General features: G+C 37.5%; 2 protein-coding genes across 14 annotated transcripts in view; one reads left to right on the top strand and one right to left on the bottom strand.

The window, feature by feature from the left end:
- RIF1 (replication timing regulatory factor 1) overlaps window positions 1-8,255 on the top strand; it is a 67,174-nt gene extending 58,919 nt beyond the window's left edge. For all 3 annotated transcript variants that reach the window (XM_070423020.1, XM_070423021.1, XM_070423019.1), the window contains 2 exons: window positions 1,716-1,824; window positions 2,293-8,255. In XM_070423020.1, the coding sequence (XP_070279121.1) occupies window positions 1,716-1,824; window positions 2,293-2,501 (318 nt within the window). In that variant the 3' untranslated portion in view covers window positions 2,502-8,255. The remainder of the gene's footprint in view (window positions 1-1,715; window positions 1,825-2,292) is intronic.
- A 4,013-nt stretch (window positions 8,256-12,268) lies between these two features.
- The window catches only part of NEB (nebulin), a 193,655-nt gene continuing 184,719 nt past the window's right edge, over window positions 12,269-21,204 (bottom strand). For 8 of the 11 annotated variants that reach the window (XM_070423008.1, XM_070423018.1, XM_070423007.1 and 5 more), the window contains 10 exons: window positions 20,924-21,016; window positions 19,335-19,427; window positions 18,951-19,043; window positions 18,537-18,629; window positions 17,617-17,724; window positions 17,340-17,523; window positions 16,942-17,034; window positions 15,916-16,068; window positions 15,277-15,383; window positions 12,269-13,039 (listed from right to left, as the gene is read on the bottom strand). In XM_070423008.1, coding sequence (XP_070279109.1) covers window positions 12,866-13,039; window positions 15,277-15,383; window positions 15,916-16,068; window positions 16,942-17,034; window positions 17,340-17,523; window positions 17,617-17,724; window positions 18,537-18,629; window positions 18,951-19,043; window positions 19,335-19,427; window positions 20,924-21,016 — 1,191 coding nt within the window. In that variant the 3' untranslated portion in view covers window positions 12,269-12,865. The remainder of the gene's footprint in view (window positions 13,040-15,276; window positions 15,384-15,915; window positions 16,069-16,941; window positions 17,035-17,339; window positions 17,524-17,616; window positions 17,725-18,536; window positions 18,630-18,950; window positions 19,044-19,334; window positions 19,428-20,923; window positions 21,017-21,204) is intronic. The other 3 variants (XM_070423016.1, XM_070423017.1, XM_070423013.1) reach the window with 2 other exon arrangements.

The raw sequence follows: 21,204 nt of genomic DNA, 5'->3' as shown, positions 1-21,204 counted from the left end.
TAATGCTGGTATGAACAAACGCACTACACAACACAGTCATAAAAATGTAGTACATGTGATTATGTGTACAGCACATAATACTTGATAATATGAATGACTGTGTTGCTGGTTTACATATTTACTAAACTTTGTTGTTATTTAGAATGTACTCTTCCTACTTATGTAAAAAAAAGGTTTGCTGTGAAAATTTGCCATGTTACCCCATCAGCAGCCTCCTAACTACATTTGTGATTGCATCATTTTACTTGGTTTAATCTCATTTTTGTGTGCAGTAACATGCTGTAGCCTAGAAGCAATAGAATATACCATGTAGCCATTTATGTAGTAGGCTTTGCCATGTAGGTTTGTGTGAGTATACTATGATATTCTCACAGTGACAAAATTGCCTAACACATTTCTCAGATTGTATCCCTGTCATTAAGCAGTGGGTAACTGTAAGTGATCTAGCAATACAGTTACACAGTTTGTACTTAACTGTACATGCATTTCATGACACCTTTCCTTCCCTTCCCTCAGGAGTAACTTAAAAGATCACGTTATAATTCTACAGAGAAGTGTTTCTCATTTATTTTGAACTCTTCTTATGCAGTGTGCCTCTCAATTCTTTGAATTCTGTTCTCCTACCACCTTATCTCTTTCATTTATACAAAACTGGCTATTGAATTCCATGGCTGTGGTTCTTAAAACATAGATGTTAAAATCTAAACGTTTATAAAAATCTTGCAGGTTTTTTGTTTGACAGTATTTTGATTTTGATACCCAACCTTTTTACACATAAACATTGTGTGTCGTGGATATTTTCAGAATTTCTAATGAAAGCCAATATTCTTCCCCCTATAAAAATATATGGAAAATTTTATATATTATTTCAGAAAGGTTCATAGACTCCTAAAACCCATTCAGAGACGCTTTATATATCCATTGACATTCAGAATTGTGAGTGAGTGGAAAATAGGGTCTGTTAAAGATGAAAATCAGTATTCTAGATTAGAATCTTTGAGACTAGAATTTGCTAACTACTTGAAAGTCCTAGAATTAGCATTGATTTGTGTTGTGATTTTAAAATACATTTGTTAGTTTTTAAAAACCCAAATACTTTATTAGTAATTTTTAGTTTTATAGATTAAAAATTTAGTTTCTTAAGTATTTTCCGTGTTTCATGGGCCCTGAGAATTGTCTCTGAAACATTATATAATTTTTTAAAAACTGCTTTATTGAGACAATCCACATACCATAAAATTCACTGCTCCCCCCCCCCCCCACACACACACACACTTCAGTGATTTGTGTGTGTTTTTGTTTTTAGTATATTTACAAACTTATACAATCACAACTGCAGTCTTAATTTTAGAACATTTTTATCACTCCAGAAAAAACTCTAACAGTTATTAGCAGTCACTCTTCATTTCCAACCCCATGGCAACCACTAATCTTTTTTCTCAGTAGATTTGCCTATTATAGACATTTCATAAAAGTGGGGTCATATAAACCTGTGGTCTTTTGTGACTGGCTTTCACTGCACATATTTTCAAAGCTTATTTGTAGGTTTTTTTGGCGTGTTATTAGAACATAGTTTCTTAGCAATATTAGCTAAACTAATAATCACGTGCTGGGCTGTCAGATTCTGTTTTGGTGTTGGTACTGTTGTTGGTCCTATTAAGAGTAACTTTCCATTTGTTGGTTTTGTTTTTTACTGACCTGAATGTTTAATCAAGGTGAAATCTCGTGGATTAGAAGAAATTCCAGTTTTTGATATTTCTGAAAAAACAATAAATGGAACAGAAAATAAACCTCTCTCTGCTGATGATGAAGGACTTGCCTCAGGTATATTTTAGCAGAGTAGGACATCTTTATTTATAGATCAGTTGACTTTCTTGAATTGTTTTGTTATGCTTTTAGCTTTAATTTGACCATGCCTGTGAATTACACAAGTTTTTCTTTTGTGCTAGTTGCCAAGTACATGAAAAAATAATTGTTTTACTTCAAGTATAATCAGTTGCTTTTCTGTAATTGTCAACTCTACTCCAATAAGGATATGAACATTGTATTCTGGCCATACTTTTAATGAAAATGAAGTAAGTCTAGCGATTTCTTCAATGGCACAGAATAAGCTATGTTAGATTTTCCTGTTGGCTGTTCTCTTGAGGAACATGGTTACATACCTCAGCCTGCATTTTCAATATTCAAACCTAGGCACTTAGACTTTATATTAACTTGAGAAGCAATATATACAACTTATGTTTTACCTGAAATAAATCTAATCATACTTTTTCCCTCTTTTTTTAAATTTAGTTGATCCTGTTGCTTTAGAAACTCCATTATCAAAAAATCTTGTGGCACAGGTCAGTGCACTTGCTCTCCAGCTGGATTCAGAGAATCTCCATAATTATTCAGGAAGCCAACTATTTGAAATGCACGAGAAACTTGGTAGCATGGCAAACACTATAATAAAAAACCTGCAGTCGCGTTGGAGGTCACCAGCTCATGATAATTCTGTTTAGTATTTTAAGACAAAGTTGAAACTTTAAAAAACTTCACTAAGTTTATTTCATAAAATAAGTTCTGAAATATGGCACAATTTCAGACTGAATGTTTGCAAAATTGGTAACATTTCAGAACCTGAAGGGCAATGACCAAGTTCAATTTTGTAAGTTCATTATGTAAGATGATTTTTTTGATATTACATATTTTATTGGCTGCTATGCATAATTTTTCCAAAATTTTAAATTTACTGAAATGTGAAAGCAAAAACTAGAAACAAGCAGACATTTATTTCACTTGACCTCATGCATATTCTGATTAAACATTTTATGAAAAATATCTTATTTGAAGTAAAATTGAAATTTTTTATTTGGATTTTTTGCTGACTGATAAAAGGTGTTTATACTTGATTTTTTAAAAAATTTGTATTTGTTGTACCTAAGGTTTAAGAAATTTGGTCTTGGTAAAATATACTGTATGTGCGATGTAAAAGAATTACTGTTTTTCACCGATTTCAACTATGGACAACTTTTAAGAAAAACCAGAAGTTTCAGGTTTTGGGTTAAAGTATTAAAGCAGACTTTATTGAGATACATACCATTCATTTATTTGCATTAGCAAATATTTGTACAACAGCATTTGCCTGTGAAAATTGACTCTTTGGGGATATAGTATTGATTTAAAAATGCACAACTACTTGTACATTATGTATAGATTACAATGTTTTTAATTTATAAATTTCAGCTTTCGTTAATTGCGTGTTTCTGAAGCTTCTTGTGAATACTTTTGTGTAATAGAAACTATTTTGTATATATTAAATACTGAGATATCAGTATGGACAATAGAATTACTTTGTGGACTTGATGCAGATGATTGTAAGATTCTGTATTTGCAAATGAAACAGCAAATAGTTTTGTACTTAGATAATAGTCTCAGTTAAAACATAGGTTTATTTTCTTAAGTAACCAAAATAAGTAAAGTTAATAGAAATGAGAAAGTGTTACATGACATTTTACTATTCATATCTATACTTATTTTTTGTTTTTGGAAGAGGGTATCAGCCACTAGAAAGCATGCCTCATTACATTTCTTTTTAATAGGAGAGTTAGAGTATTTTCATTACAACTTGGACTATAAGAAATCAAGTTTATCTGCTCTTTTCACCTGCACCTAAAGCAAACTTGGAAGAAATTTTAAACTATTTTTTTGAAATATGTGTGTTTTGCCTACTTTTCAAAAATAGGGTGGTATATAATTAAAACATTTGTGAATTTTACTTATTAATATTAGTGCCTGACTTCCCTATTTGTTTTTTTTTATTCATAATTAGAATGTCTCATTTGTTCTCTGAATAGAATGAGTAAGCGATCTCAGTTTCACGCTTTATTCAGAACTAACCCCTACTTGAAAAGGCACACATTCTTCAAAATGTAGAAAGTTTAATGTTTGTGTCTAATTCGCTTCTATATTCAGAAGGGGGCCACCAAGTCAGCCACAAAAAAACATTAGTGTCTTTTGTAATTGTAAATCCATGGTCATTAAAATTTTGGGGGGTCTAAGTTTGAAATTTTTATACCAAGGATGGTTTTAAAAGAAATTCTGGGGCCATTGAATTGAGGATTGTAGCTTGAAGCAATAACTAACGAAATATAAGATTATTTTTGTATTGTCTATCATTTCCCAAATAATATTTGACAGTAAAAAGGCATATACATTTTTAGTGGACAGATGTGTATGTGTGCTTCAAATGAGTCAAAATTACATTTCCTGACTACATATTTTAATGTTTGTGTGAACTAAAGTGGTGATGGAATGAAATTTTTGGGAAAGTGAACAGTATAGCAGAAAATGGGACCAAAATGATTATCATTCACTTAAGTCGCTGAATTTGATACTAGCATAGGTATTAATTTATAACATTTATGATTCAACAAGGATATGTTTTAAAATATTTGAGGACAAAAATCAGTTTGCTAAGTCATCATTGTTGATATAGTTATAAGTTTATCTCTGAGGAACCTTACTTAAAATATTCTTGCCTTGAAATTTTCTGAAAATTTTCCCGAATAGCAAAATGCATCAATGTTCCTTAATTAACTCCATTGTGTTGCTTCATTATTAAAGTTAACTTAGCTTTTTCAAATATTTTCTAATGGTTAATAAAACATGACAGTAATACTCAAATGTAATTTATTTTGCGTTTACTAAAGGGACCCAGTTGCATTCAGAAGCATAATAAGATTTTTTATGTTCCAAAATGGATTTCATAGTGAATTTAAATGTTCAATATTTGAGTGAGCCCATTAAAGGTGCTCTGCTGCTTGAACAAGTTTGGAAGCCATTGTTGAATGGTGTGCGGCTTTTGCTTTAATTCTATATAGTAAAAGCATGAGTCAAGTTTAGTGATAATGCTGTTTGATAATATGGTAAAAAAAAATAAGACTTAAATCTGAATAATAAGAGCATGGTAGTTCTTTTTATGTATAGCTTGAAAGTAGTCAGGGATTCTGATATATTTAAGAATCATATGACTGGAAAGCATGTGAGGATTGTATATTGCCTAAAGTAAAAGTGGCAGGGCAAGAAACAAAGTTGGGGGGGAAATGGGATGTGTGTGTATAAAGTATACAAGTAGAATTTTTTAAAAAGGGTAACAAGGAATGAGAAAAATTAAAAAATAAGAACTGTTTAAAATGCTAGCTTAGTTGAACTTGAACAGGAGTTAGTAGGGCCAGGTCATGTTTTCCCTTAATGCCATGCCTTCCAACTTTGGCTTGGTAATTCAGTAAGAATTATTCTTTATTATCACTTTATAGGGAGATCAGTTGTTAACATTATTAGATTAATACTTGAGTGAGTAGGGGAGAAACTGTTAACTCATTATCATTAGTACAACCCATGTCCAATTTATTCTCAAGTTTTTAGAAAGGTCTTGTACTTTGTATAAAAACAGTGGAAGTTTTGACTCTTAACAGTGTTTCTCAAATTTGCATGTATGTGTGAAAATGCAGATTCTGATTCAGTATGTCTGTGGTGGGGCACAATCCTTCATTTCTCAAAAACTTGCACATGACATACTAAATAGTGATGTCTGTGGACTGCGCTGTCCTAGATAGGCTGAAGAGGCTTCAAGCTGTGAGTTAGGTTTGGATAGCCCAAGCTGATTTAAGTCCTTATAGTTACTGTCACAAAAAATAAAAGCTGGTCTTTTTTTAAAAGTAACTTTCAAATTTATGAATTGGAGATGAGATAGAATGCTTCAAATTAAAGCTCAAATTGCAAAGAAAGTTTAAGGTTGAATTTGGAGCCTTGTTAATATGGAAGGTTTATATTTTTAAGTAGGCAGATAGTTAAGTGTTTGACGTTATAAAAATCTTATTAAGCAGTTTGGACAAATGAGTCTTGGATTATGTTCTGATTTCTTTAAATATTAAAGTAAATTTTTAAATATTGGCGATGGCATTTAGTTTCTAAGTGAATCTTGCCTTCTAAGTTACGAGACTTTATTTTATTTATAAACATTGAAAATAGACCACCCCAAAGATTAATATGGCAGTGAAGTTAGCAATGCCAGAGTAAGGTATGTGTGATAGATCTGCCTTGACATTGTACTGAAGACCTCTGGTGTCTTCGTTGTTAAGTTACACGGTTGGAAATTGCAAAATAGAGTTTGAAAGACAGAGTCGAATAATTGGATTCTCTAAACATGAGTGTTTCTTGGCATTCTGTTAAGACACTGTATTTCCCTCCCATATTTCAATACTCTTTTTGTAAGAGCTACCCTCATCCAAAGCATTTAAGAAAAGGTAGCCAGAAGTTAAGTGATGTACTTACTAAATGTTTTTATCAAAATTTATTGACCACTTGATTTATGAAACAAATCTGGGCTTTGTGGCTTATAATGGCCCAACTAATATATCATATGCCAGGCTTTGTATATTGCTTTTGAAAATATATATTAAAATCTGAGTCATTTGGATTTGAAGATGTATAGATATTTAATGGAACAGTAGTCTTAACAGAATTGAGTGTTTTTTAATCAGTTCTCTGGAATATAATGCTAAATTTTACAGTGTGGTCTTACCATTTTTTCTTTACATGACAAACCCTTCACCAAAGAACAGTTAAAACCGAACATGAATTGCCAAGCTGTATAAATGCTTACTCCCCTGAAATATACTATTAGAATGGAAGATAATTTTTTTTTTTTTTTACCTGAGAGTATAAGTTTGAAGGCAGTATTTTAAATGAATGTCACAGAGAAGAAAAATAACCTACCTACCTTTTGTTCTCATAGCAGAGGAAGCATTACCTTTAGGCCACAGTGTACTAATTTGTAATTGTGGGTAAAATTGTGCTTATTAGACAGCAGGTTTATATGCTGATAGAGATTGATGCACTGATAAGTGATAAAATTTCCAACAAGAGGCAGCATTATTTCTTAAATAAAATGCATGTAACTAGAAAGCTGACCTTCAAAATAGTGACATGGAACTGAAAATGAATATAGTGTAGCAGTTATTTTCATACTTAATTGAATAACAATACAAAGAATTTTTATTTTTATAGAATGGGAACCTTTGTAATAGAAAAATGGAATTAAGAACACAGAATCAGTTTTGTATATAAGAACAGATGGCAGTCTAACTGGTATGTTTTTATAGATCAGGGGATGATAAACTACAGTTGGACACCTGTTTTTGTATAAATCCTATGAGCGAAGAATGGTTTTTACATTTTCTAAATGGTTGAAAAAAATAATATTTTGACATGAAAATATATGAAGTTAATATTCAGTGTCTATAAGATTTTATTGGGATACAGCTATGTTTTTACATTTTATCTTTGGTGGCCTTCCTGCTACAGCAGCAGAGTTGAATGGTCTGACAGATTGACCTGAATTACCTAGCATTTACTGTCTGGCCCTTATGTAGAGTTTACCAATTCCTGTTACAAAGGATAGTTTTTTTGTTCACACATGCCATGTAGTCAGTTTGATTATTTGCTTCTAGCTGGTGGGAAGATAATTTAGCTTGCTTAATTTCTTAATCCTGTTGCTGTTATTTAGGTTTTATTTTATAAAATGGGTTCCCCTATTCCATTTATGTTTTCTTATTGTGCAAGTACACATATTCTAGAAGATACTAGTACTTTTAGGGAACATTTTTTCCTTAATCTTAAAATATAGTAAATGTGTTTGCCATGGATATTAAGGAACCATGATGTGTCAGAGGAAGGCATCTGGCACTAATGGGTTAAATCACAGTTTGTTTTCTGTGTTGAGTAATTTCATTGCTTTCAAACTACCTCCTGTGGATAGACTTGACTAATACGCACTTAGAGAAAGACAAGAGAAGTCAAATCAGACATTTATTAGCCCTGTAATATTTTTGTTCTGATGACTTGGTAAACTTTCTAAGAGAGCTTAGTTTTGCATCCAGAAAGTATTTATATTTGGTAAGTTAAATGACTTAAGTTGAAACCTCATAGAAGTACCTGTTCATTCAGTTAACTGCATTAGTAGGTCGGAAAAAAGGGTGTAGTCAGTTTTATTTCTGTAATGCTTTATACAATGTTTGCAGCAGCTGGACCTATACTAATAGTATATTTTCAGGTTCAAGACTGGATTGAGGGAGGGAAAAACCTTATGATTTCACAGTAAAAATTTTCATGACCTACTGAGTTGTTACCACTTGCCAATTGAAACTGGACATTGAAACATTTTAAAGAAATGCACTTTAATCTGAAATAAAAGTATAAAAACTAAACCATAATGGTACTTGTTTGTTTGGTTTTGGGTTTTTATTCATTTATTTTAATGAGACCTGAATTGAAGAACAGCATAATCCAAATACCAACTTAAAGTAAACATTGTATTCCTCTACAAACACATGAACCATTCATTTTTGCCTCCTTTTATGGCCTGTTATTAACTATAGGGTTTCTGTTTTATGGGTTCCACACACTTTTTAATCCATATTTTTAAATTTAAAAAAAGAAAAAGACGTGATGTTGAAGGGTAACATCAGTTTATTATGGTTGCTATAACAACCACAGAGAGTGGCTTAAACAGCAAATTTGCTGTCTCAGTTCTAGACTCTGAGATAAAGTGTCCTTTAAGGCTGTGTGAAAACTGTTCCATGCCTCTGTCTCCTAGCTTCTGGTGGTTGGCTTTCCTGGCGTATAGAAGTATCGCTCCAAGCTCTCCTCTCATCACATGTTCTCCCTATGTGTTTGTCTACTTGTCCAAATTTCCCTCTTAGAAAGGCACCAGTTCCATTGAATTGGGGCCTACTCTTAGGACCTCATCCTAACTAATTTCTGCAATTACCTGTTGATAAGGTCACATTTTGAGGCACTGGGGCGGGGGGGGGGGGGGGCGGTGAGGGGGGTGGGAAGGAGAAAGCAAAAATCCATAACACATTTCACAAGGGAGTGGCATTGAGTAGTACCAGGGAGCACTGGTCATTGAGAGCTGAGTTGAGTTCTGGCTTGAGTGTAATCCAGCCGTGGGCAAACTATGGCCCGCGGGCCGGGTCCGGCCCGTTTGAAATGAATAAAACTAAAAAAAAAACAGACCGTACCCTTTTATGTAATGATGTTTACTTTGAATTTATATTAGTTCACACAAACACTCCATCCATGCTTTTGTTCCGGCCCTCCGGTCCAGTTTAAGAACCCATTGTAGCCCCCGAGTCAAAAAGTTTGCCCACCCCTGGTGTAATCTATAGACGTTTATTTCCGTTATAACCTTTGGAATATGACATGAATTTCTAGTCACACACAGGACTTCTCCAGTGTCAATGCACTGACAAAAATGGGGGCCCTAACAGATGGCTACAAAGTGGAATGAAGAGGAATGTTGAACTTAGATAGTGTTTTAAGGTGTGTCAATTACGATTTAATTTTTAGGAAATGTGATTACTAGGAATCCCACAAGGTAGTGGGAGGAAAGCATTGGTGGGGGAAATAGAACAAGGTTAACCCTGAGTTGATAACTTGAGGCTAGGAGATGGGTAGAGTAGAATTCTCAATCTTTCTATATGTTGAAATTTTTTAATTGAAGCTTTTAAAAAACTAAAATTAGATAAAGGTTATGCCTGTCTTTTTTTGTATAGCAACTATAAAGTGCCTGGGCAGCTTTTCGAAGTGAATAGGAAATTTAAAAACTAAAACATTTATTGTAACAGCATATGCTTTGAATGTTCCCCAAATTTAGGGGAAAAAACTAGTGTACAATGGGATTGTTGCCCAGTTTTAACCCAGTTTAAGTGAAGATTGAAGACTTGGGAGGGGGAGAGTGGCTCTCTCCACCATTAGGCTGCTTAGGAATGGTTTGCCTTTTTCTAGGATCTGTAAGTTTAATAAGGACACCAACTGTGTCTTGTTCATCACTCAAGCCCCAGCATCTCACATAGTGCCTAGCAAACAGGTGTAGTCGCAGATCATTCGCAAGTGTGGGCACTCTTCGCTAGTGTCAGACACATTAAGAAGTCTGTGGACACTACACCACTAAGATGCCCACAGGCTGGCCCACCATCTAAATGTAGTGGGTGCAGGCTCTGCATGCTGAGCCATGGCCCTGGACAAATCCCAGATGCCGCAGGAGGCTGATGCGACAGACACGGTGGACTGCCCAGAGTCCTAGCAGAGTCTGCGCCGCCGCGCCCACCCACCCCCACCCCAGCAATGTCGGCTCTTGGTTCTTGAGTTCTTCAAAGAAAGAATTCAGAGCCAAGAATTCTAGTGCTAGAAGTTTATTTAGCATGCAAAGTGAGAGTGCACTCTAAGGAGATTTGAGCAGGCCGGTCAGAGAACTGCTTTGGCCTTTTAGAAAGTCAGAGGCAGAAGAAGTGAGCCAGCTGGACTGTGTAGACTCAGGAAGTAAGTTACAACGACAAAAGAAGGGTTCTTGGAAACAGGTTCAGAGGATTAGCCTGGGATGAGCTGCTGCTGCCCACTACTCCTCTGGTTGCAAGTCTTGTGTGACCCTTAGAGCTTAGGAAAAAGAAAGCAAAGATACATACCTAAAGAAAGCAGGCACAGGCGAGCTTAAGAGAGAGAGAGAGAACCTTGGGTCCTTTGTCTTCAGGGTTTTTATCTGTTTACTGAAGGAGGAATTTTAGGCGAGGTCTCAGGGAAGGATCTCAACAGACTATTCATCAGCTTTCCAGGGGTGTCCTTTAACATACCGAGTCATCAAAATGAGAGTATAGCCCTGGCCAGAGGCTTGGTTGGAGTATTGTCCCTTATATCAAAAGGTTGGGGTTTGATTCCCAGTCAGGACACAGTACCTAGATTGTAGGTTCAATCCCTAGTTGGGCACGTATGGGAAGGCAACCAATTGATGTCTCTCTCACATCGATGTTTCTTTCTCCCCCTGTATGGGGGGGGTGGGGGGGAGAGAGAGAAAGTGAGAGAAAGTATAAGGTTAGGATCATGGTCTCTACTGATTGGTCAGTGCTAAGGTAGGGTGTCATTAGTCATTGCATCTGGTCCTGCTGTCAGTCATGGTGTTGCTTCATCTGGCTTTGCTGCTTTTCTGGGCCTGGAACTGAAACACAACTGACGCCTAGATGTTTCCCCTAATTTGACCAAAACTCTGTCTCTATGATCAACAGAGTGGAGGCTTTGTCCTAAGATTATTTGATGCTGATCAGAACCTCATAGGCCTGAGGGCTTAATGCTCAAGAAAGTGGTCATGCAAGAAAGAAGGAAGCAGGTGGGTCAGGGTACTGGGTATGGCCAGTGTGAATCAGCTGTCTCAGTGTCCCCATTCCATTTGCCAAGGAATTTTCCTGGCGTCTTACTACAGGCAGTCCTCGGGTTACATTGGACTCGATGTACGTCGTTTCATGGTTACATTGCCATCTCCCATTTCCGTCATTTCGACGTATGTACATATGTGCTTTATGTTTTTTATTATTTACCACAAGTAAAGGTCAGGAATTGCTATCTTTCTTTTAAATTTTTTTTTTACTGTTTTACTTCATTAGTGCTGTGTATGTGCTCCATGTGAGTGACGTAGGTGCTTACGTAGGTGGGTCCCGACTTATGGCGAAAATCGCGTTATGTGGCACCTTAGGAACCGATCTCCAATGTAACCTGAGGACCTACTGTATTCTGCCTCATGAGGGCAGCAGTATTACCACAGCTCTAAAGTAATATGGACGGATCTTTTCTTTCTCAGAAAGGATACTCTGCTAACTTGAGCATTAAGCCATCATTGGCTGGCACTCCACCTTTTGCCCACTCAATGCCTTTGTCGCCTAAAGCCAGCCCACTGGATTCAGAAGAGAAAGATCCCCGAGGTTAGGATTGGATCCAACACTGTTTCTAAAACTTTATAAGCTGAGCCATAAAGGAAGCTTGTGGAACACAAGTATGGATAGAGTTTTGATAAAATCTATGCTTGTGCATATTTAACAGTACACTTTTTTTAAGTTTAATTTTTTTGGTTAAATGTTTGTTTTATTGAAATGTTTATTTGTAGATCATCATAAAACTATTAAAGATAAATAATGCTGCCCTAGCCGTGTTGCTCAGTGAATAGAGCGTTGGCCTGTGGACTGAAGGGCCCTGGGTTCGATTCCGGTCAAGTTCACGTACCTCAGTTGCAGGCTCCCGGCCCTTGTCGGGGGCTTGTGGGAGGCAACCAATTGATGTGTCTCTCTCACATCAGTGTTTCTCTCCATTTCTCCCTCTCGCTTCCACTCGCTCTAAAAATCAGTAGAGAAAATATCATTGGGTGAGGATTGAAAAATAATAAATAAATCTCATTCCATCAGTGGCATTTATTGCAGAATTATATATTTTATTAGTTGCTAGCTTATACCAATTTATATTGACTAACAGCTTATAACTTCAGAACTGGATTAGAAATAAAAGCATCAGCATTCAGTAAGCACAGAAAAGGTGGACATCTCTGCTATTTTCCCTTTAACTTTTACATGTTCACGTTGTTTTAGAAAAGAAATAATGTTAAACATTTTCATAATGGAGAAATGGGTTGATACAGCAATAATATAACATTGCAGAAACTTTTAAAATGTCTATTCTGAAATAAAAGAAAGTTTGATAGTGGCAATTTAAAAAATGATGAACCTATGGATTTGGTGTTGTCCTTTGTCTTATGTGCAAGTCCAGAAGATAATGAGGAAGTAAACCAGTTTAATAACTGGACAGATTAGTCATGCTAACTTTTTTACTGGAGAATTGTTTAGGTTCATATATGAATATATTGAAAGATGGTACAACCATAAATCATATGGACACAGAAAAATCATTGGGTGGCTTGAGAACTTGGTAATAGTGGAGAGTCTAAACTGAAATCCTGACTGCAGGATTTGTAGTTCCTGTAGGCAGGCATGATGCTTTGAAATGCCTAAATAGCTTCAACATAGTTGGCTGGGAGCATGCCGGTCCTGCCGGTCCTCTGCACAGTGCCGTACATCCAACCTTCATCTATAGCTTGAACATTTACTATAGCATCTCCATCCTTGAAGGACACCTCATCAGCATCAGCAGCCATGTAGTCGTACATGGCACGGAAGATTTTCTATTTGTGAGGATGGAAAGAAAAGGGGTGAGATATGTTAGTTTTGCAACATTTAACCCAAACTCTCAATTTTAAGGTCTCCTATGACTTACTCCATAAACTTAAGTTGCCCAAAAGAGAATGTACAACCACCAACAATGAAGTAAAAAAGACAACTCTCAAAGTAGGAGAAAATATTTGCAAACCATGTATCTGATAAGGGATTACTATTCAAAATATCTAAAGAACTATAGTTCAATACCACACACACACACACACACACACACACACACACAAGGTGGGGGCAAAGGATCTGAATTCTAAAGAAGTATACATAGAACCAATAAGCACATGAAGAGATGCACAGCATCACGAGTCACCAGGGAATTGCAAATCAAAATGAGAATGAAATACCACCTCTCACATACCAAAATGGTGATGAGCAAAAAGACAATAACAGGTGTTGGGGGAGATGTGGAGAAATTGGAACCTTCCTAAACTGCTGATGGGAATGTAAAATGTGCAGCCATTTTGGAAAACAGTTATGGGTGTTCTTCCCATGTTAAACAGAATTCCCATAAAATCCAGCAATTCTGCTCCTAGGGGTAGACCCAAGAGGGATAAAAACGTATGTCCATCCAATAACTTGTATACACTTATTCATTCACAGCAGCATTATTCATAACAACCAAAAAAATGAAAACAACTCATGCATGCCCACCAAGATGAATGCATTTTTTAAAAAGTGGTATTTACATACAATGGAATATTATTTGGTAATAAAAAGGAATGAAGTACTGATGCAACATGGATGAACTTCAAAGCATTAAGTAAAAGAAGCCAGTCACAAAGGCCACTATTGTGTGATTTCATTTATATGAAATGTCAATATGTACATAGAGGCAAATATATACGACAGAAAGTACATTAGTGGATGCCTCACATTGGATAGAAGATGGAGGGAAAGACCCAGGATGGGAAGTGACTGCTGATGGATACAGGGTATTTTTTAGGGTGATGAAATGTTCTAAAATTGCATTATGGTCATGTTGAACAACTCTGTAAATGAACTAAAATTCAATGGAATTGTACATTTCAAATGATGAACTTCATAGTACGTTAATAATGTATTAATCATGGATATGTGTCCAAGTGAAATATGTGGACTTGTTCATATGTGGACTTTTTTTCCCCCTTTGGAGGAGGTCAAACTTGTGTTGGGAGAAGAATTTGAAAAACCATAACAATATTGCAGGTATCTCTCACTTTGGGAATTTGGGAGCATACCAGTAGTATGCTGACTTATAATTATTTTATTTTAGGGTCCATTTTTGAACTTTATCTTTTTAAAATTTTTTCCCCCGTCACCATTTATTCTGCCTATACTGTCTTCCACCTCCACCTTCCACCCTCCACCCTCCCTGGACTTTATCTTTTTCAAAAATCTATCCCCATGCTAAATCCATATTTAATTATGATAGCTTTGTTTTCCTTTAACATGGTTAAGTCCTTTCCCATTGTCATTTTCAAAATTCACTTGTTATTCTTACATCTTTACTCTTTCAAATAAATTTTAGGCTTGGCAGACAGCATTTTAAAAATGCTTTTGGGATTTTGATTGCCTTGATTTATGGATTTATTTTAGGAGATATGACATCCTTACAAGATTCCCTTCTGAAATAAAATGGGTCTCAATACTTTTTAGATCTTCATTTATATCTTTTAGTAGATAGTTTTCTTCATACAAATATTCATTTCAATCCTAAATAATTATGTGTTTGTGCTATTCTGAATAAGATCCAGGGTCTTAAATTTAGAGTTTTGAAGTAGTCTGGTGAATTGTGAACATGATTTGACTTAACTTTTCAATATATATATTAACAGGAGAGGTCTAAGATATGACATGTTCATATGTGTGATGTGCATACAGATATATATTCTTGAATAATGATACCAAATCGCAAATATCTTAGTTTAAGTTAGTGGGTGGGACCAAAGAGCCCAAACTAATCATTTGCTTTTGTTTTTTTGTTTTGTTTTGTTTTAAATCATTGAATAATACTTTATAATTAGTTTTAGTTTTAGTTTTGTAATGAAGGTTTTCTGATATTGCTATTAACCTAAGATGTGTTGTAAAAAAAAAAAGCATCATATAAAGTAGAAAGTGTAGTGCAAAAAAAATCAGAATGCCTATCATTATTTTTGTACATATCAAAAAAGTAAGAATGATTTGAGTAAGTTCCTTATTATTTACTTACTCCAGCAGTAGATGGGTGAGATGGGATAGAGGATACCGTTGTCTGTTGGGTGGCAACTGAAGATGATCGTTGTTGTGGGAGCTCTGTGGTTTTTGCATGTTTATAAGCTGAAAGGAAGGAAGAAATAATTTATAAGAAGAAGATATAGCCAGATATCATTAAATCTATGTTTAGCTGCTGAACAGTGCTGACTTTCCCAATAATTTAAAAATAATAATTTCCAAGAAAGGAGAAATGAAACATCTAACTCATGTGCCCCCTCCACAATTCTAGTCTTTTCTCATTAGAAGAAAGAATCCAGCCCTAGCCTGTTTGGCTGGGTGGATAGAGCATCAGACTGCAGACTGAAAGGTCCCGGGTTTGATTCTGGTCAAGGTCTCATGCCCAGGTTGCAGGCTCGCAGCCAATCAATGATCCTCTCTCATCATCGATGTTTCTATCTCTCCCTCTCTGTTTCTATGTCAATTAAAATATTTTTTAAAAAGAAGAAGAAGAAGAAGAAGAAGAAGAAGAAGAAGAAGAAGAAGAAAAATCCAGATTTATTTACTTATTTATTACTCAAAGCTTCTATTATAGTAACTGCCAGTGAGCTGGCCGACCTGCTGTTGGAGTCAGCGCCCCCTCCCTCCCCTCTTGTACCTGTTGAGGTTGCAGAGAAGAAGATGCCACCATTGCTGTAGGTGGACAGGTGGTGGTCGGCCCCTTCTGAGTGCTCAGACTTCTCCTCGCCGCCACTGATGCTCAGAGCACTGGCTGATCGCGACTGTTCCCGGCTCCGGCGCTGAGCTTGGGCTGGGGAGGTGAGATGTTGAGGAGGATCAGAGGTGAAACGTTGTTGGCAGGAATCCCCAGTAGTATTTGAATCTCCGTTGCTTTTTGTTTGTTTGTTACCAAGCACGGTCTGAAGTAGCTTTCCATGGATGAAACCCCCAAAGCACTTATGATATATTGTGTCATCCTCACTTTCCAGAGAACAGTTTAATTACCAAAAGGCAGGTGATAGGGAAGTGGCACAGCCAGGCTGGCCATCCCAGAGTGGCCCTGAGACTGCTCCTTCCCGCCATCCAGCCCATTTTCCTGCCTCATCAAGATGAACACATGGTCATAGTCACTCACACTCCAACTTCGCCTTCTCCAGAAAGTCCTCCCTAACTTCCAAGTCAGTGTAGATGCCTTTTCTCTGTGTTCCCATGACCTGTGTGCAGACCTTTCAAACTACTGTCAGGGAGTAACTACCGGTTTACTCCTCTCTCTTCATCAGGAAACTAGAGTGTAGATCCTTTGAGGACGGCCACTACCTGTTATTTGACTTTTTAACGGGAACAGAAGGCATAAAGGCATGCGTGTGACCTCTTTAATGGAATGACTAATCTTTGACATAAGACAGTTCAGAAAGTTGCTAAAGATCAAATCCATTCTCTCTTCCCTTTGCCTATGTATTGTTTTCATTATTTCTCTCAGAAAGACTTACACTGAGGGAGGCTTACACTGAGGCAGTGACACTTGACTAGACATGAGTTTGGCCCACTCGTCAAGGTGTTTTTTATGCTGAATGGGCAACTCAGGTAACTGAAAACCCTTGAGGAAAGGAACTTCAGAAAGTCATTGACTCTAGCCCACTAAATGGTGACATTTTTGCTGTGATCCTTTTGTGGCATAACGTACCGTTAATCATGTGTAAGCTTCGGGATTGAATGTTGTCTTCGGCTGGGTCATAGTCAAAAACTGAGCCAGGATTAGTACGCCAGACACGTAAACCTGGAAGTGAGATGAAGGGTCAGAGCAGATGTTCTTGGGCTCTCTCAAAGACTTAGAGAGCGAGGTACGACCTTAATCATAGGAGGATTGATTTAGCTTAGGCTCTAGTCGTGTCTCCTCCTCAGAGGAGATCAAAGCAGAAAGAAGAGAGGTCAGGCTTGCAAGTCATGAAATAATAGAGGTTTTCTTTCACACCCAATGAAACACAAATTGAGGTCCTTTATCCTTTGCCCCCCTATAGATAATTCACTTCTGTTCCTCTACCCCCTTAGCTTCAAGTCGATTTCCCACTGTGGCTCAATCACCTGTAATAGTCTCCTGATCCTGGTCATTCCGTTTTTGTTCCATTTGCACCACTTTTCTCTGAATCCCTCTGTAGTTAATGTCACTGAAGTCCTGTGTGTTCTTCTTCACTCGTTCAGTGATAGGGTCTGTCACCACTGGTGTGAAGCAACCCTTGTGCTTCTCAAAGTCTTCATGATATTTCACCTGAAATGTCATGAATTCGTTTTGTGAAAACATGAGGGTGGATCATTTCCTTTGCCCTGTGTGCCCATCAATCCTAGAGAGTTCCTGACTCACTGTTGAGATGTGGCGTTGGGTCTCTCTCACTCTTCTCATCTCCGGGGTGTCCAAGACATAGGCAGCTTTGCCTTGTATTTGTTTCCGGAAGCTATCGGAATAAAGAACCTGCCGGAGGAGAAAAAACGAATGAGCACAGGTCCATGGTACTGTCCTCACTCTGAAGCCTCAAACCCTCTCCAACAGGTGGGGGTGGAAGGAGCTGGGAGGGAAGCTTGAGTCCGAAAGGACCCAGCAAGACCCATGAATAACATGGAGCAGGTTAGCGTGCGGATGGGTGGGCAGGGCTCGCATCCGGGAGGATCTGTGTTGACTTTGAAAATGTAACTTCCATTTTCAAAGGAGAAGAGGCACCGTATAATTTTGAAGGGAAAAGGAAGGAAGTGTTCGCTTGAATTTGCTGGGAACTGTAGCACCAGCGTATCAGATGGTATTTGGTGCTAAATGTGCTCCTGACGTTTGAAAGAACTATCCTTCAAAACAAGTACTCGGGGTTTTATGGTAGGTTTATGTCAAGATTTTATAAACCCATATGCAAATACAGAAATCAAAGTCCTCCAGACACGAAAACCCCAAAACATCAAAACCAGAGAAGGCATCCATTTCAGAGTATTACCTGTTTCCTAGGATACCTTAAAAGGAAAGGAAAGCTGAAGTCTGGAGGTGTTAGGAAGTCAATTTGTTACAGGTGGTTACATAAAACTACCTCAGAGGAAAGGGAAAGGGGCAGAAAACGTTGGCAATTAACTTGTTATGTCTTAGCATGATCATTGGGAATTTAAAAGCACAGTTGTGTTAATTTTAGTGTAAATTTTCAGTGGAATAAGAAAGTGCACATTTTTATGAAGTTAAAATGTTATTGTCCAAGTTGTTGCATTCCTTTTTTTTTTTTTTTTTTTTTTTGTAATTCTAGAAAATACCGAGCTAATGTTTTCTTGGTTGCGCTTAGCTCTCTCCATCTCTGGAGTAACAGGTGTCGGAGTTGCTTTTCTCATGTTTTCTTTGTACAACACCTAGAGGAGCCAAGAGAGTATCCAGACATCAGAGAGCAGAAAACCATTTCGGAAAACCATCAGCTAGCTGGTGTTATGGCTCAATTATATCACACTCGATGGGAAACCCCTCAGGAGGATAAAGCCATTAAAATGTTATTGTATAAAGCACAAGGTGACGCTTGGGCTGGAGGGGTTGGTTTGTTGTTTGTAAGCAGGTAAAGAAGAATTTTAATGGATAAACAAAAGTTTGGGGAAAACAGTGAGATAAATTAGTGGTATAACCATCTTTGCCAGGCTTGTTAAAAAGTGTAGCAATTTCTTTTCTCCTCTCTGAAATACCGAGCTAAAGTTTTCTTGATTGCGTTTGACTCTTTCCATCTCAGGAGTAAAGGGTGTCGGGGTTGCTTTGCCCAGGTTGTCTTTGTATAACACCTGTGAGATACAAAGTTGGACCCGAAAGTCACTAGGCGGCAATCTTCAGGCTATTAAATATAATGCAATTTGGGTGAGAAAACCCCATGTTTAATCTATTATTATTAGTGAGGATAGCTCTCAAGAAGAAAGCTTAAAGCCAGTTAATGGCAACGCTAAGTGTAGTATGTCATTTAGAGAAGGTTCTAGAAAACTGGCATGTGGTTTGCTTTTAACCTGGGATGGAGTTAGGAGCAGGCCAAATGGCAGGGGTTACTTTGCAAAAATAAAAGCACTTTCTCAAGACAATACCGAGCTAATGTTCTCTTGATTGCGTTTGACTCTCTGCATCTCTGGAGTGACAGGGGTTGGGGTGGCTTTCCCCATATTTTCTTTGTACAAAACCTACATGTGTCCAATGGATCCAAAAAGGCAAAAAGAAGAAGAAAAGGATTACAGTCACCAAAAGTTTAAACAGAACAGGTAACTCGTTAGGAGGCTCAGGGTGCCAAACCATTTGGGCAGTGAGGTTAGACGGAAAGGAATATGCTTCCAGGGTAGGACCCTGCGCTGACATCCGTGCAGCCTGCAAGACAGACTCAGCGTGCACCCCCTTCACCCTGCCCTGGTCCGTGAATTCCAGCACCTGATAGGCCATCTAAACAGCACTTAGGGGCCTGGGCTGGAAGGCCACTGGGAAGGGTGAGGCTGCTCCGCAGTGGGGAACCCCACCTTTTTGCAGCACTTAAACTCATATAGACACCTCAGTAAAACCGTGGGTCCTTAAACAAGCAAAGGCCATCTCCTCTCTTTTCTCCTTGCTATCATTGTGTTGTGCCTCTTGCTTCAGTTTACTACAACATCCAACTTCTCAGCAATGATGTCACTATATGGTAAGTCAATTAAACACATGGTAACACATCATGACAAATCCTCAACCTCGATGTCTCCCCTCAGTGTCATTCTTGGGGACACGGGTGGTTTTGGAAATGCTGCTCTAGAGGAAGACTTCTGTTAAGGTGGTGGTTCTCAAAGTGGGGTCCCTGGGCAGCAAGGTCAGCAGCATCTGAGAACTTGCTAAAAAGGCACATTTCTGGCCCCACACCAGAAACAAGAAACAGTGGGGGCAGGACCCAGCAGTCTGGTTTAACAAACCCTCCAGGTGATGCTGGCACACAGCTATTGGAGAAACCTGTAGCCTGTGCTCACGTGGAGGCCACAGCGTCCTTCATTACATAAGCTAGAGTCACCCCGACACAAACCCCAGCCCCGGTCATTTATCAACATACAGAATATTGCAGAGCACAGGATTACAGGAAATGGCTTACCAAGTTAGCAGTTAAAGGTCAGGAAAAAGACAAATAGAACTAAAATTGGTAAAACAAAAAACAGTTCTAGTGACACTTGCCTTTTTAAGTTAACGAATAACCATTTGCCAAAACCACTACTGAATATTCATTTGTCGTTATTTCTGAAGGAGAGGATGGGGATTGTATTTCCCAAGGTCTCTTTGTCTAAATCTGACAAGGTAGATGAGAACCTAAAGTCATAGGCACAAGAACATACAAAAAACCCACAACTTGACTATGCCGCCTCCCAAATTTCACAAATACAGAAAACAAAGAGACCTTGGGGGTAGTGAATAGAGAGTAAGTTTGGGGAGAGATGAGCAAAACAATATTTTATTGGAAAAATCCATTACTTTCTGATATTAGAATTTTAAATTGTGGATTAAAGCAATCTTGTTATTATGGGGTTAAGGCTAAGGTAGCCCTATAGGGCAAAAGGATAAATGTGACCAAGAAATTCACAAAATGTAAGTTGTCTTTAAAAAGGAGGATTAATGTGTATTATTTTAAATCACTTTTAAGTAGTAGTTTTTTCTCTTCTTGCCAAAGTACCGTGCTAATATTTTCTTGATTGTGTTTGACTCTCTCCATCTCTGGAGTGACAGGTAAAGGGGTCCCCTTGCCCATGTTTTCTTTGTATAACACCTGTGTGATGAGAAAGCATCCAGAAAACCACCATAAGGAACATTTCGTTTGTTGTGAGCTTTTAAGGGTGAGTTCAACTTCCTTGTTACCAAGTTACACGATAGTCTAAGAAGCCAGGAGTTACACATGGACAAGGCGCCACAAGCTACTTTAACGGCAGCCATTCTTGGGATCAGAAAACACTCACT

This window comes from Myotis yumanensis, unplaced genomic scaffold (assembly GCF_028538775.1).
Source record: "Myotis yumanensis isolate MYYU_CA2020_CCGP unplaced genomic scaffold, mMyoYum1.0.hap1 SCAF_8, whole genome shotgun sequence".
NCBI lineage: Eukaryota > Metazoa > Chordata > Mammalia > Chiroptera > Vespertilionidae > Myotis > Myotis yumanensis.
The sequence above is the reverse complement of the archived record's forward strand: the minus strand, read 5'-3'. Positions and strand labels throughout refer to the sequence as shown.